The 15,360-nt window shown below is 47.2% G+C and overlaps 1 protein-coding gene across 1 annotated transcript in view; it reads right to left on the minus strand.

Moving 5' to 3' along the window:
* Positions 1 to 15,109, minus strand: part of TNFRSF11A (TNF receptor superfamily member 11a) — a 29,024-nt gene extending 13,915 nt beyond the window's left edge. The window contains exons 1-4 of the mRNA XM_075052290.1: positions 14,504 to 15,109; positions 1,824 to 1,905; positions 1,238 to 1,363; positions 542 to 685 (exon numbers count right to left, since the gene is read on the minus strand). Of these exons, the coding sequence (XP_074908391.1) occupies positions 542 to 685; positions 1,238 to 1,363; positions 1,824 to 1,905; positions 14,504 to 14,563 (412 nt within the window). The 5' untranslated portion in view covers positions 14,564 to 15,109. The remainder of the gene's footprint in view (positions 1 to 541; positions 686 to 1,237; positions 1,364 to 1,823; positions 1,906 to 14,503) is intronic.
* Positions 15,110 to 15,360: the final 251 nt, after the last annotated feature.

Genomic DNA, 15,360 nt, shown 5'->3' on the forward strand with positions numbered 1-15,360 from the left:
CTTGACTGTCTTTATTTTCCATGTCTGTAGTAAATCTTTGCGTTACAAGTCATCTAAAACAGAATACTTGTGCTACCTGAAAGGTATTAATCACTTTTAACTTGATTATAACATTATCAAATGGCAAAGCAAAGTCATTGGACAAAAACTGATTTCAAATCCAGCCTCAGAACAATCCCCAATGGACTGCTGCTCTGCATATTAGAGCAATGCATGACCTAGTGACTCACAGTCAGACACCTCAGCAAACATTAGAAATGCAGTGAACACCTTGCGACCATTGCCATGTCCACGTGATAGCTTGCAAAAGTCACTTGATCCAAGAAACTATTTAAACTACAGAGGTAGAAGCCTTCAAAATGCAAATAGTCCACAAAGTTTATATACAGTAGTAATGATAACTCAGATATGCATCTTCTGTTGATAGTCATCTGAGACTCTAAAGTATCCTCTCTACCATCACCAACCCACAAGATACTGGCCTCATCCCGTAGGCCTGAGCTGGACATTTCACTTCATACGTCCCCTTTCTGCATCTTACCAGGATGCTCAACTCCAAATCCTGGAGCACATATGGTATTTCGCTGACAGCAGTCGCAGTCTTCATTCCAGTGGTAGCCCATCGTACAAGCACACTGCCGCTGGAACGTGCTGTTCCCTGGGTTCACTTCTCTCAAAGCTTTCCCTAAAAGAGAAAGCAGATGGGAGTAAAAATCTCTCTGATAATAAACCTCAAGTTTATGAACCTACTGTTCTACCTATTTGCTTTGCTTGAATGACAGATGCAAACCCATTCACGTTAGAGGAAATGTTATCCTTCAAGAAGCATGGGACACCCTTGATCAGCACCGGGCTCCTCACTGATTGCACTCCTGAGCAATACTTTTCCTTGTAGCTGCTGTAGAAAATAAACAGAGCTTTTGCAAGGGTGAGACAAACGTGTTAGGGGAAGTGAATGTGCAGTATACTGGGCAAAAAGACAACCTTTAAGATCCAACTCACAGGAGTGAATGGCCCCAGTGGAGATAATCATTATCAGCAGCATGGAGACCATGGTCGCGGTGCTCAGCACAGCACAGGATCTCTGCTGTCTGGGGACCTCCCTCTCTGCCAGGCTCTTCTGCAAGCCCAGCCTCCAGTGTCGGGTACCTGAACAAAGCAACTTCCCTAGATCCACTTTCCCACCTTCGTGCTTCACTAATTTGGATTAAAAAGTTCTTCAGTATGAACAGCTCACCTTGATCGCATATTTTATGTAGTAGGCATTTATCTTCTTCATTCCAGACATCCATATACTCGTTTGGGCCACACGGCTGGCACACGCTGTCAGAAGTACCAGTGCATCTAGCAGACATATACTTTCCTGTGGATGAGAGAAGGACAAGTAGGTCATTTGCAAGTTGCATGCCAGCTGTCTAAGGAGCTTCGGGAAAATAACAGGTTGGGCTAACATTGCTGTACACAAATCATTTCTTCTTGCCACCTTTTCATTTCCTCAGCCTGGCTCCCGTTTAGTGTGGCACTGACACATCTGCGAAGCTTACGGCCTGGGAGCAGTCCTATCTATACGCACGAGAATCAAGCTGTTCTGTCTCCCGTAGTGGTTAAGTGCTATCCCAACAAAATAGCTGCTACGGCTTTTGCTGAGGTCAGCAGGACCACTCCTGCACTAGAAGGCACTCATAAGCCTGAAATCATGCGTCTACAAGGGCACGTGCCAATAGATTAGCAGAGTCACAAGAGCAAGCTGCCTTACTGACCCACGGAGCTGTTTCTAACGAGCTTTTCGGTTATGAAGCCGGTACAGCCCAGTGCTCACGTACCTGGCTCACACTTTGTGCAGCACCGTCCAGAGTATTCATAGTGTTGTTCATTCTCACATGGCAGAGTGATTTGTAGTGACAACTGGAGCAGAGAAGGAGAGAGAGGACATGAGAACCAATATACCTGGAGAGCTTCAGACCTACCTAGTCACAGTGCTGGCAGAGAGGAGGAAACCCTTTCTTCTGTATAGCATTTTGGATAGCTAAGCAATAAAAATTGCCCAACATTTATGACCTCAAAGCTGCTTTGTAGACACGCTAAGAATATGTACTTGGTGCTGTACACACAGGGACTTGTAATACAGCCAGGTGATAAATAACCCAATCTTGCAATTTGTCATGAACTTTTGGCCTGCTATATAACCTTTTCTTACAGTACTCTATTATTTGAAATCTGAGTTCAAAACAATTGTAAAGAAAAAAACCTGGCATACAGATACTTCTGTAGTCTCTTTCACAGATATGACCTCAGACCAAGACCCAGGCAACTGACAGTTTTAATGTATAGCATTAAGCAAACAAGTAAGGTGAACGATTTATACTCCTGAAAAAGAAGTTCCCAGCTTCCCACTGGGATACACAATACTCCTGGCTAGCCCCAGAAAATATTGGACTTCAATTTTGCAGCTTTTTGTGGGTCCCGCTGTGTCCTGCAGAGATGGTCTCATGGAACTGAGGCAGCCATGCAGAGAGGTGACACCAGTAAGCCAACAGCTTTATTCTTCTCAAAAACCAAACCAAAACCAATGCAAACCACCACCCCCCCAAACCACCTGAACCCGTTAAATGAGAGGGCATCTGCAAAGCAGGTCAAAGCAGGTAGCAGCGCTGCCTCTAGCTCTTACAGGCCGTCACATCCCCTCCCTGCCCTCGGCTGCCTGTACGCACGGTGGTCCTACACACAGCCCCCCACACACGGTTCACTTGGCCAGGCTTCGGGGCAAGGCTCGTGCTGGGGACCCTGGCCAGCCAAGCACCGTGCCCAGCCCCTCGCTTAACCTGCTTTGGCTGCCTGGGAGTCTCCCGGCAGCAGTCCTCCAGGCAAACTCAACACCTTACAGCCAGTTATTGTTCTTGTAATATCGCTAAGATGAGTCAAAATCTGGCCTGTAGCAAGGAATCCTTCATTACTGGAGAGAGTACTTAAAATCTCATTTACTTTGAGAAAGCTGCAATAAAGCTGCTGCTGCTGGTTAAAGGGAGCTTTTGCCATCTAATACCATATGACAGCCCTGTGCCTACTGATACTGGTTTCCATTCCTCTGCCTAGCATTCTCCCCTTGTTTCCTCCCAGTCTTTACTTCTCCTCTTTCCTCCTTTTCTAGTTTCAGCAATAGCAACCTCTCTAACAGAGACTATTTTTCCCTAAGCACCTTGTCCTCTTCTAATGCTGGGAAGAGTCTTGTAACTTAAAGATGACCAAACAGGTTGAAATTTTTCTTTAACACACCACCTTTTGGCCTGGAGTTTGAGCCATGGGTTGGTGCATGACTTGTGTTTATCAAAACTGCGCTAGCTGTGTCTGGAACAGAATAAGTACCTCGGGTCAGAAGTCTTGAGTTTCTATATTTTTGCAGGTTATAAACAACTTATAGCCATTTTCTTACCATTACAACAACCCCAGGTCAAATTAAGAGTTTAGTCTTGCAAGAAATCTACTGTTGTCTTATTTTTTCCTCGTCTCTTTCTTTGCATTCATTAGCAGTACCTTTCTCGTGATTAGATTATACGTTTTTTGGAACAAACATTGCATTTCATGTTTGTGCAGCACCTCCCAGGAGGGGCGCAAGATAACGATCAGTGCTGGCGAGGCAAGAGGCAATCTAGGAAATGGAAAGCTGGGCCAGCCTGGCAGCTGAACAGTGACACTGCTCCATGTCCCAGGGGAAACACTGAAAATACTCCTGTAATCGAAGGAGCTCGTTTTCTGTAAGGCACTTCAGATGGCATCTGCTAAAACACTAAACTGGCCAGCACAGGGTTGAGGCAACATTGCGGGACCGAGCAGCAGAGACAAGGTCTTGAGTGACTGATTTTCTATTCCCAGGCATCTGAAAAGGCAACAAAAGTGATGAGACCAACAACAGGTCCAGTCACTCATTTTTGGCACAGAATATCCTCTTCTTCCTTGTTTGCCCCAGTTTGATAGTTCCTCTTTAGCAGAAAAGACTAAAAAATTACTGAAGTGTCAAACATGGGCAAAGTCATCCTTTTTAAGGAAGGATATGCAAATCTGCTAAAGAGCATTCAGCTACAGGGTCTGGAATAATTTCCGAGAATCACAACAGCCTGAGGAGAAGCAGCAATCCCCTGGCACCGATGCTAGGGAGCAGGCTAATTGCTCGGCCACCTTTTGGAAATCGTTTCATACCTCCATGCTTTACCATATAAAGAGAGCTATTGTTAGGTTATAACTCAAAGCTGCAGCTGCATAAATCTACGCTCTTTATCAATAAGTAGTCTCTTCTGCGACCATGTCCTTCCCTTTTTCACACAAGCCAATGTATTCACAGAGCTGCAATACTCCCTCCTTTGATTTATGCTCCATGGCGTAAAGATGAGGCTCTTGGCATCCGTGTACTAACCTCCATGTGAGCCCAGCCTCCTTGAGAAGGTGAGGGATTTGGGGCTGGTATGGACTGGCTGGAGCTGCTGAGCATGAAAACTGGGGGCAGAGAGGACAGGAAGGGAAACAAAAGCAACCCGGGGTTTTCTTAGGGTGGGAGCTGAACTTGGGCCCTTTTGCTAACACAGCCCCATGAAAGTCAGGTTAGCCCTTGTTCAACCCTCTGCTGGGGGACTGTGTGTGTCTCATCGTTGAACTGCACGTCAGCTTCCCTCAGGGGCTGAGAAGTACTCGTGCTGCTGGCAGCACGATGACCTGAGGCTTCGCCATCACCAGCGCATTCCCGCCACAGCGTCCTTCCGAGACGGGGAAGTGCAATTCAGTTCGCAGATGAGGAACTCGCACCCGGAGGCTGGCTGGCTTTACAGAGGTGACAGGAAACCAAATCAAGTCTCCCAAGTCTCAAGTTTGCCCCGTAACCCCTGGAACATCCTTCCTCTCATCGGGTCCTGGCTCGTGGGTCAGAGGGATTTGGACGTCACCAAGCTCCTATCTAGAGAGAGAAGGGGCCTTGATGAATAAGAAGGTGTCAACCACCTCTGAAGTGATTAGGTAAGACAAAACCCAGCCTGGTCATTCCTTTAATGGTCTTGCTATTGATGAAGCTGCCCATTAAATCCCACCACCACGTGCAAATGAGTGCTTCAAAGAGCTCTAAGTATTCTGTGTAAATGGTAAATGTAATTTGTCACTTAAAAAGTGTGGAAAGCACACAGATTTGCACCAGTTCCTAAAAAAAGTCAGCTTTCCTGCTTGATTAACATTACCTCAGAACAAGTATATCTGACAGGGGCAGAGTCCAGGGGGAGAAAAAAGACAAACCTCCTCCAGGCTTGGTGGATCCAGTTCGGTAAAGCACGCCAACACCTGCTTACCTTTAAGCACATGAGTAGCACCATTGACTTCTTTGGAAAAACAGGCATGATCATGTCAAGGTTTGCAGGAGGACTGTGTTTTGGTCTTGAGCTGCAGGTAGCCTTTTCAGCTTCTTTTGTTTTTGCCTATTTGTTGAAAAGGACGCGAAGCAAGAGTGTGCTTGTAGGGTCGGAGAGCTTCGATGACTCAGAGGTACAAAGCACCACTGTGTTACTCAGACCTTGAAAAAACACACACACACACACAGGTGCTTCTGAAGGGGGAACCAGCAGCATTCAGATTCCTGTCCTCAGGCTTAAGGAAATATTTATTCTTGGTGCCGTTGAGCAATCAGATGGCAGCAGAAGCTGTGTGTCATGGATGCTAAAATTACTTTCTCGCTCAGATGAATATCCAGACAGACGTTTCAGAGAAGATAGAGTTGCATGGGCCCCTTCCCTTTAAAAGAAAAAATCTGGAAGAACAAGCTCGGGGGTTTCCACAGCCTTTTTCCCATGCCACTTCTGAACAAGAACCTGAGGCCTCAATGAGGATGGCTCATTAGCAATAATCTTAGTTTTGCAAAAATTGAGATGTAAAGGGACATGCCAAGGGGTAACTATCTTAAAATGACACCTTCTTGCTCAGTGTAGTTGTTTCTGGAGAGTATTCAAGTCATCTGTCATCATTTTACTGAGCAAAGCACTTTTTTTTCTCCATTTAATATTACAGAACCGAAGTACCTATAGGAGAGGCAACTGTGGTCTGTCCTGCATTGCACACCACTTGTTCTTTACACTCTGGAGACTGAGTTTATTCAAACCACTTGCTTTTGAGGTCCTTAGACTTGCCTACTGGAGAACTGTAATATTTCTGTGGATTTGAGGCTTTATTTGCCTTCATCATGGGGACTGAGCTTTGACCAACATTTCCAGATCTGAAGCAGCCCTTGCAAGTGCAGCACCCTGGTATCCAGCTAGGACGGCCTCTGCAGTCATCTGCTGCTTTTTCTTCTTCAAATATGAGCCACTCCCTCTCCTCTTACAGGTACCGATTGTGTGCCCACAGCTTTCCAGCTTCCTACCTGATTTGGGTCAGCAGTATCGCTAAGCAAACCCCAGATTTCTTCAGCTCATTGCCAGTTTCAGAGGCTTGCCTAAAAAAATTATTTAAGAATAAAAACAGAATCAGGCTCTTGATGGGTGCTGCTCCATGGCTGGTGCTCCCAGGCACTCTATTGAGGCGCTTAATAGTAATGCGCACAATGAATGACTCTGGAAATTTTTACAATTGTGAGTTTATAAAGGGAAAGAAGAGTCTTATGTTAAAAACTTAATCATGATCACATGGACGCTGAATGCAACAGTTCCTTCACAGGCAGTCTTCACCGTTGATAAAAATTCAATCAAAGCAGCACACAAGGCACAGCTTTGCAATTCCAGTTATTGGCTTATAGGTCTGTAATTCTTCACGAAAATCTTAGATTGTGAATGAAATGCTTTTGGTGATGTCAACTTTCCAGTGACCAGTAAACCACATTACAGAACTACCACCACGTGGTAAAATATAGCCGGGAAATGGCAACAGCTAAAAACTAAATATTATTGCACTCTTAAAAATAGGTCCTTGAAACCCTGCTAGAGCCTGAATACCTAAAGGTGCTAGGAAGAACATGAGGGATAAATCCGATAATAAAGAGGTCAAGAGAAAAGTGTAACTTGCAGCCAGGAAGCAGGCAAACGGCGGTAGAAGCCCCATCCTGACTCTTCCCCTTGCCCCTCTGTTTTAGCACGCAGCAAAAAGCAAACACCTGAGCAGCTGGTGCTGCTCTGCCAACGGGAAGGACCAGTCTTCTCAATCTCAAACCCACCAGAGTTATTTCTAGCCGGCAGACTACGTGAAGGAGAAGTGCCGCACTGACCACTCTCGCAGCAGGGCGGTGGGGGTAAGGCAGACAGGAACCTCAGGTGTATCAGATGGGAGATGACGGAGGTGATAGATGGCAGGGCTGAAACGGCTACCGACCAAACCTGCGAATCAGCCAGCTTTCTTCAGTGGACTGAAAACTCGCCATCACATGCACAGCATTCATCATTCAGACACAAAGCCTTCTTCATACAACCGTCAGAAGGGCACACCTAACATTTTCATCGACTGGGTGGTCGGTAGCATCTGCATGTTGCCTGCACTTTGGTGCAAAACCTCATGTTTTAACCCACGTGTCCACACTGCCACAGCAATTCAAAGACTAATAGCTATGAGGTAGAATAGAATATTTTAAAGATGAATCAGAGAGTAAAAACCAAAAGCTAACCAAACTCAAATATTTAACAAAAAGGCTTGACAGCAAGAAAACAGTCCATAACAAGCAGAAATAAAAACTGCAGAATAATGACATTACTAAAGCTAATACCTAGATGTGCTTGTGAAAAGGCCTGCAAAGGCAAATCTCTTCTAGATTAAACAGGTGCAAGAGCAGCACTCCACAGAAAAGCTTAGCAGTCACACAGCTCCAGGTACAGTCTCAATGGCTCGCCATGAGTATCTCTACACCCATTCACGCTTAATCAAAATAATAATGATACTAAAAAAGGCACTAAAGACACAATCATTTATGGGGAGCACTCTCCTCTTGCATTTTAGTTCAGCAGATTATTTTTCTATGCTTCATCAACTGAAGTCAACTCTTAAGAAGTGAACATGACAGATTTTTGGGGCTGGGCTATTTCTGGACACCAGACTAGGAGTTCAATGGGGACTTTCTATGCTTAAAAATTCTGCATGTTTATGTACCCTTTCCTTCCAGCATGTCACCAGAGTGGAATATAACGTATTAACCAATTTGGTGTGAGGCGAGACCCTGCAATCATAGCTGAACTGCCAGGGAGAATTAAAAAGCTTGTAAAGAACAGGGAAAGCCTGCTTTCACCACCTGATGTTCTACTTTGGTTTCCTTCTCCTGGATTTTAGCATTGCACATGGAAGAAATGCTGAATATTCTGCAGGCAGAAATATGAATGGCAGTGGTAGGGCTGTAGCCCTTATTTTGGATGATGGTCGTATAGAGGGGATGCACATAACACCCATGGACCATTCTGCCTTGGTGTGACTTACAGTAAGAATTGCATGATCGGATCTGTACCTTCTCCATCATGAAGGAATTGCTGCCTTTAATAAAGGGCTCGGGACTGGGCTGAGAATTGGTTAATTTACTCTTTAGATGTCACCACAAGGAACCAGCTCTGCCAAGGACTGTAAGCCAGTCAAGTCAGTGGAAATATTCCTCCCTGATTTGAACAGGCTTTGGCTCGTTTCTGTAAGCAGCCTGTTTTACTACCCGTGGTACGGCAGGGGAGAATTTTTTTTCCTGTGAGAGCAGATTCAAGGAATCATCTCATCCTTGCTACTGAACAATGAAAAGTTACTGAAGAACATGATGTTCACAAGGCAAAACTATTTGCTGTGGCATAATAACATGCTCAAAATAGATTCCATTCTGTGCTACATAAGCAATTTTTAGGACTTCATATGAACCTAGTAGCACATTTTTCCCTATCTGTATTTCAGATTAATGGGTTGCCTAACAAAACTTTACAGTATTTTTTTTTCCGTACAAGACTTTTTTTTCTTTTCCCTCCACTTTGACCACTGACTAAATATATTCTGCACCCATCTGTAGTCACAAATGTTGTTCTTTGTCATTCCTGAACAGATCCTATATACTTTTTTTTTCTTTTGGAGTAGCCACAAAGTGGTGAGGGTGAATGACCTCATTTTTTTTTTTCCCCCCTCCTTGGCTAATTGGCTCTTACAGAGTGGATTAAACCGGCCAGCTTGGCTCTTTTACCGAACACAGCCTTTCCTGGTCTCTTTTATCTAGATTTTAAGAGAGGAGCAGCCGGCGGGTTCTAGCAGAGCCGAGAGGCAGCTCTGGGTCCCAGCTCTCTGCCTGCCCGCTGCGCTGCCGTCCTCTGCCGCGGCCCCTGCTCCAGCCTCGCCTCCGGGGACACGGCGGGGAAGAGGCAGGGACCCACCACGAACGCATTTGGCCAAGCGGTGCGGGGAACGTGCCTCCACCACGGGGGTTCTGGTGGGCAGAAGAAGACCCAGAGAATAAGGAGGAGGGTTGGATGCTGCAGCCTGTGCGACGGTAGCCGGCTGTGGGGATGTTTCTGCTCCCCTCCTGGGCCCGCGTGGGCAGACCTCCCTGTGACTTGGGTGGGAAACGGATGGGGCTCTATCCTGCGGTGATTAATGACTCTTTGGCTTTGTTTGCAGCCACGACATCCTAAAGGCTATACAAACACCAAAGCAAGCCAAGCCCTTGGCCCAGAGAACTCACGCCCTGACAAGGCAAACAACAAGAATAACCATGGGAAGCACTGTGAAGAGCAGCTGAGGTGGCTGCACAGGTATGGGACAAAAACCAGGATGTCCTGGAGCGCCGGGACAAGTCGGCATCGCTCCTCTGGTGCGGTGCTGAGGCCTCCGTGAGGCACCACTTCACAAATATGATTGCGCACTGCGGTGACGCATGAACAAAGAAAAATCAGGAAAACTTGCATTTCCCCAGAGCTGAAGCATCACACCAAAGCCTGCTGCCATGGAGCAGACACAACAGCAGAGCGCCCTGGGTGCCAGCGCAGCCTGCAGAGCAGGATTCCCTCCTGCAGCCCACCCTGCGACTTTCAGCCATCGCTGCTCTTGGAGATCCAACAAGTCTTTCTTCTACTACGTGAACTTTGGACCATTTTCAAAGAAGAGTAAGTCATAAAAAGGGGCAAGTTCTTGCAGGCAGGCTATTGTGTCGTACAGACTGAGGCCTACCCAAGTCCATAGTGCAACCTGGTTAAACAGCACTTCATTTTCGTATTGCATTTATCACACACAAATATTTGCCTTTGACCTTTCCGTCAGTGATAATGAACCATTCTCAGAGCAGCTGCTTCTCCATGCAGGCAACACCAACCATGCATCCTCAAACCAGAGGGTGAGCAGCTGCGGCAGAAGCCAGCGCTGCCTGACAAGTTGAGTTTCCATTGAAAAGAAAGGGGCAGCCAGGGCAAGAAGCACAGTAGCAGCTGAGAACGTGATGAACCAGCCATCTCCATTTCCCTCTTCTCCCCACCGCCCACCTCCTTCGTGCCGGAGAGCGGCCCCTTGCGGCTCGGGGCGCGGGATGGAAGGAGGTCTGGATTCTGCGGTCACAGCATGCGGTGGCAGGAACCTTCCTGGCTCTGGTCACCGCAAACACCTCCTGGAGACCTGGTCACACAGGGAGCAAGTCGACAAGGAGGAGCAGGAGGAGGACAGCCTGGCAGCAGGGGTTACCTTTTTGTTGCATCTACGCGTGTACCTAGTACAGCAGGGTCTTCCACCACTTGAACTCCAAGGGACAGATGGGTAAACGTAGCAAAGCGACTCAGACGTGATTCCTCTAAATAGCGTTAAGGTATAAATGCCAGAGGGCACAGCTTCGATGTTTTCGTGATTTTCTACGCTGTAGTTATGCACACATCCCTTTTAGCGTCTGCACTGGTTCTTGCAGAGTGGTCAAATTATATCCCACTTTTCTGAGCTTGAGGGTGCTTGGCATGACAGTAACAGGCAATAGAAAGAGATCCTTAGGGCCACAGTTAATCTCTCTGCTTGACCTGCATTTCTTTTTCTTCTGGCATAGCATGAAGAAAGCCCTGTGCCATAAATGACGTCGGTCAGTACCCTTGAGATGGCTGATAAGCTTTGAGTTCTACTGCCTTGTGAAATGTGGCGAAGGTTTGTTTTGGTCCCATTTGTGGGAAAGAATGAATTACATCAGGAAGATGATACTTGACATGAAAAGAAAAGTGGCAGAGGTTTCTTAAATTGTGGATTGGTTCAGGTTTATATGCATTATATTCCTTTTATATGAGGTTCTGTAAGATTTTTCACATGTTCCAGGGGAAACTGCAAAGCAATGAAAAACTCTGCAATTTCCCTTGCAGGAACCGTTCCTGCAAGGGCATTTTGACAAGTGAACTAATTGAATTACAGTAACTTTGAAACCCATGCTGTTAACAACAGAATAAATCCAGGAGTTTAGATCAGATATTGTAGTTTTGCTCTACTGAGTGATTCCTTTGGTCCTGATCAGAGTGGGATTACTGGACCAGGAGAGCCCATGATATAACACAGCATGGACATTTTTAAGCTCTTTTTCCCCCTCTCATCATAAACACTGTATTTTAGGAAGTTAAAAGATAATCTATATTTTAGCCAAATTTTTTCTAGGTTACAAAGAATTCCAGATGCTTGCACTGAGCAAACTTTCCCTATAAAGTAAATATTACAGAGTAGAGGAAGAACCCATCCCATTGCCACAGAAGGGAAGAGCAGTCCTTGGCATTAAACCAGGCAACTGGTTTATTGCATATTTGCAAATGCACCTTCTCACAGGCTTTAACTCCTACCTGATAAAAACATTTATGCTCTTCACCGGTGTTAAGCAAGGAAGGGGTGTGACTATTCTGTACAAAGAAGCTGAGCAGATCATGCTTCAGAAAGCAAAATAGTGGGTCCTCTAACAGGTGCCCAAGACAAATCACTTGGAAAGATCATCTTGTGGCTGAAGCACAAGACAAGGAGGGCTGAGCTCTGCTCCCAGCAGTTCTGCTCCAAGCTCGGTGTGTGACCTAGAGCAAGTCATGAATTCTCTGTTCCTGTTTCCTCTTTGGTGAAAATGATGACGATGAGCATGTCTATTCTCAGCAGAATTACGAGTACTCTTTAACTTACATTTCCAAGTGTTTCTCATTCTTCGCAGGAAATGCATTGCAAATATCACTGCCCTACCACTACCCCACCATATTGTCGACTCTAAACAGAAGTGCATCAGACAAACAAACTTCAGCCCTACCACACCTACTGTCACAATTCGTTCCATCAGAACACAGCACTCTGATAAGAAGCCGCTGTTCAAATCAGTCGAGCAAAGGAGAACCTGAAAGGCTGGCTGGGAGCAGCATCTCTCCAGGCTTGCCTTGCTTTCACATTCTTGACTTGCAGGTTCTGCTTACTGTTGCAGACAGCATATTAGACTAACGGGCTCTTTGACAAAGTATGGCTTATCCTATGTAAACTTACACTGCAACTTTCCTGGAGCCCCCTGCTATTTGGTACTGCTAGTTGTCCAAAGGCATTAGCAATGGAAAGTTGCACCCTGTGCAACCACTTACAGACTCAGAATTAAGCACATGTTGAATGCAGTGGAAAGACTTTACACATCAGCCCCAAATAAATACAAGTTCCCTGTTTTGCATCCTCTGAAAGGCTATGAATTGAGAGGTGAGAAATAACGAAGAGCTCCTCCTGGCTCCTAAATCAGGGTACCCGAAACATGCTGGGAGCTATAGCATGGAAAAGGTTTCGTCAAGAGTTGAGCAGGTTCCAGGCAATGAGGAGATTCCAAAGGGAACAACTGCCCCAAATCCAAATGGCTCCAGAAGGAAGCAAACATGTAATGGTTAGTGACCTGAAGCAAAGGTACGAAGAACATTGAGGTCTGCTCATCATGCTGCACTGATCACAGTCCTGAACACCAGGGCAGAAAAAAAGAGACAGATAAAGAGGATACTGAGGAATGGGACAAACCACCTGAAAGCTATGATGTAAAAATCACTTTTGAAATATACAGGCTCATTCATATACATATGGAGGACACCTGGAAAGCAGCAATTTAAGAGAAGCCTAAGGAGCGAGGGTGGACAGCATGAAACATATGTTTTAGAGGGGGAAAAAAGGCCGGTGTGGTTTTAGGCAACATATTTAGGACCAGGGATCCAGAGGGAAGGCTCTCTGGACTATGCGGTCAGACATTAAATTGGAAACTGTAGACAGCAGAGGGTTTTTTTGTTTTCTTTTGGGTTTTTTTATCTTTTTTTTTTTTTTTCCTTGAAGCTGCACCTTGCTCTCAGGGAACCCAGCCATGGCCCAGTTATAGCACCATGTTGAAGGAAGCACTTAAAAATGACACAACTAATCAAGAACAATGAGATGCAGAGAAATACTAGAAGTTCAAATGAAAGAAATACAAATGGTAGCGAGACTGCCAAATATTGATTAATGGAGAAAATAAAGGGCCTGTAGCATGGGATTTGCAAACAGTTTAGAAGGGTCTAAATAACCCAAAGGGAAAGGAATAATTCTTAAGCTGTATAATTAGAAAAAGCAAAGCAAGATTCTGCAAATTTAAACCACTGGAGGAAACCCAATGTATGCCATTCACAAGGCTGAGCAAGAGCTGGCTCTAGAAAATGGTCTGTCTGAAAACAGGGGAAGACCAGCAACGATCCCAACTGTAAAACATGCTGACCATGAGCCACCTGGCATTGCACAAAGCTGCAAAAAAGAGCACGCTCAGTTTGCAAACAAATGCAGAGCCAAACCTCGCTCACGTCTTTCCCCTTACGAGGAAGGGGCTGCCCTTTTGGGGGAGCTGACCTGGGACCGGCGTTTGGTTCCCAGCTCTGTCACGAGCGGCACGTGAACCTCCAAGCGAGTCACGTAGCCGGTTTGGCCTCAGTCTTCCACCCGCGGACCTGGGGTCACAACACCGTCCCACCTCCGGGGCTGCTCAGGGTTTGCCTGCATTCGGCTCGGCGGGGTGGTCGGAGCACAAGGGGAGCTGCGCCCCTCCGGGGAGGCTGGAGGGCTGTGGCTGGGCTGCGAGGACCATACACGCTCATCCCACCTCTGAGGTCCGAGCGTGCTCACGGTCTCTTGAATAAATCTGTTTGGTAGGGTGGAGTCTGCCTTATTTTTACTCTACATGCAAATTATATCCCTCAACAACCTCACTGCAAATATTTTCTGGCTTCTCACACCCTGCCCTGGGCAGGAGCAGGCTGTTTTTTGCTGCAGATCCTCTGGCTTCCTTTGGAGCTTTGGGTTTGGGCTGTTTTGATTTTAAAGAAGCGAGAGAAACTTGCGAGGCAGGGCGAGTCACAGGGAAAAAACAAAACCAAAACCCGAACAGCCAGAGGGGAAAAAAACCGGCAGGCGAAGCCGTCCTGCTAAACCCCGCTCCGCCAGTGCCGGCGGTGCAAGATGCCACGAGCGCCGACTTCGCCACCTCCTCCGAGCGAAGGACCGAACCTCCCCGGGTGGGACGCGACACCCGCCTTCCCCCTCCTCCAGCTCAGCCCTGGCAGCACAGCCTTACCTGTTTGCCAGCGGCAGCGAGGCAAAGGAGAAGGAGCCAGCAGCCTGACGGGACGGGCATGTCTGGGTGTCCGTCTCTGCCTCCTCCTGTGGCTCCTTTTCCTGCCACCGAAGAGAAACTAGATTCTTCCAGCCAAGCCCCCGCGCCCCGGCAGCAGAGCGAGGCACATTTGAGCTAGCTACTTCTCTTTCTTCCTTTCCTTCCTCTCAGCTACACGAGGGGAGAAGAGAGAAGAAGCAGAAGAAGAGAGAAAAAAAAAAAAAAAAAAAAGGGCGCCTGGCTGCAGTTCCCACAGCATTTCCTCAGACTTGACATGCAGGTTTTTTTTTTTTTCCCCTCTTCTTGTCCCTCCCTTTCCTTTCTCCACCCCCTTTTACAAGAAGTTTAGTCACCAAGCCCACGTCCCTCCTCCTGCCGATGGGGACCGCTTTCCCGGTCCTTTTTGGCAGGGCCACCCATGCACCTGCCTCCCACCCTCCGCGCCCCCCCTTCCCAAGCCCTCCTCTTACCCGGTGCCATCCCTCGCCGTCCGTCCGCCCCCTAACCGCTTCGTCTCCCCACCACCTCTGGACGTTGCCTCACGCTCTCAGAGGACATTTTGGGCCTCGGCCGTGCCTCGGGCAGCCTCCTGCCTCGCTCTCTGATCCGCCCTGGCGCAACCACCCTCCTGCCGGCAACCTGCCCCCGGCACTGGGGAAAACGTCCCGTCCCATCCCCTATCCCATTTCTGCTCCCGTGCAACAGCCCTGCGGGTGCCAGCCTCGGCGTTTTGGCACAGCCCCAGCCCCCCCCCTCCCCTCCGCCAAGTACTTTCCTTTGGCTGACAGTGGGAGCCGGCGGGTGGGATTGCTGCCAGT

Source organism: Buteo buteo, chromosome 20 (assembly GCF_964188355.1).
Source record: "Buteo buteo chromosome 20, bButBut1.hap1.1, whole genome shotgun sequence".
NCBI classification, from domain to species: domain Eukaryota; kingdom Metazoa; phylum Chordata; class Aves; order Accipitriformes; family Accipitridae; genus Buteo; species Buteo buteo.